Below are 1,040 nucleotides of genomic sequence, written 5' to 3'. Positions count from 1 at the left end.
TTTTTTTTTTAATCTTTTTGTTTTTCTTTCTTAAGGCTCAAGGTTATTAAAAAATAGAGTTAAAAATCTCCTCCTGGCTGGTTTTGCTATTAGTTAGAAAAATAAAGCCTCTCCCATGCTCGTCCCCGCACAATCTCAGCTCGCATCTCCCACGCTGCAGAGCTGACCATCGCTAAGCCTGACGCTGGCCACTTAACAGAGCTTTGTGCCGAGTTAAAAGCACGCCGTTTTGCTTTTTTATTTTTAGAGAAAAAAGACACTTATCTATACAAAAATACCTCTGACTGCAAGAAAACCTAGGACTGCTCCACTAAGTGTCATTTTTTAGCTGTTGGAAAAATAAGAGCATTTAAAAAAATCTCTAAAAAATATGTATAAATCCCCTCAAATTGGTAACGAATCATACACAGTACATACTAAAAAATATTTAAAATAGAGAATATTACTCACAGAGGACTGAGTTTTCTCTTTTTTCCCCCCCATTTTTTTTCTTTTTTTTTTTTTAATTACTGCTAAAAAAAAATAATTACAAAAGTCCAGAGAACAGACAGCTGAGCTGGTTGGTTAGAAATCTCATCTCCACGCCGCGCCCTGGAAGCAGAGTTAAAGTCCAGTCCTTGGAAAGTCTGTACCGAGTTTTGCTGGTTCTCGGAGCAGTCTGGCCACTTCCTGGAGGATGCTGTAGTGCAGAAGGCTTGAGGCGCTCTCTCCTCCCTGCCAGCTTTAACTTTAGCATCTTTTTTTAATTATTATTTTAATTTCAAAGAAGGAAAAAGTCTGAGGAAGTTCTCCGTTGTTCTTCTTGTCGCTTCTTTCGTGCTTTTTTGATTTTTTTTTTTTAAATTTCTTTTTTTTCTTTTTTTAAATGGCTTTAGGGTCTGGTGAGCTGTGGGTAGACGGGCTGTTCCCAGTGCTGCGGGCTGTGGGTCTGGGGGATGGAGGGGACCCCAGAAGTGTCTGCAATGGGGGTGTACATAGGGCGCTGCGTGGGGTTCATGTAGGTGAAGGTGGAGTAGAGGCTGCTGCTCTGGCCGGCGGCG

At 41.2% G+C, this 1,040-nt stretch overlaps 1 protein-coding gene across 1 annotated transcript in view; it reads right to left on the bottom strand.

Annotated features, from left to right (window-relative positions):
• Nucleotides 1-871: 871 nt before the first annotated feature.
• Nucleotides 872-1,040, bottom strand: part of SOX9 (SRY (sex determining region Y)-box 9) — a 3,210-nt gene continuing 3,041 nt past the window's right edge. The window contains exon 4 of the mRNA XM_009320171.1: nucleotides 872-1,040. Within this exon, the coding sequence (XP_009318446.1) occupies nucleotides 872-1,040 (169 nt within the window).

The sequence above is a fragment of the Pygoscelis adeliae genome, unplaced genomic scaffold (genome assembly GCF_000699105.1).
Source record: "Pygoscelis adeliae isolate BGI_AS28 unplaced genomic scaffold, ASM69910v1 Scaffold533, whole genome shotgun sequence".
NCBI lineage: Eukaryota > Metazoa > Chordata > Aves > Sphenisciformes > Spheniscidae > Pygoscelis > Pygoscelis adeliae.
This window is presented reverse-complemented; position numbering and strand designations above follow the sequence as displayed.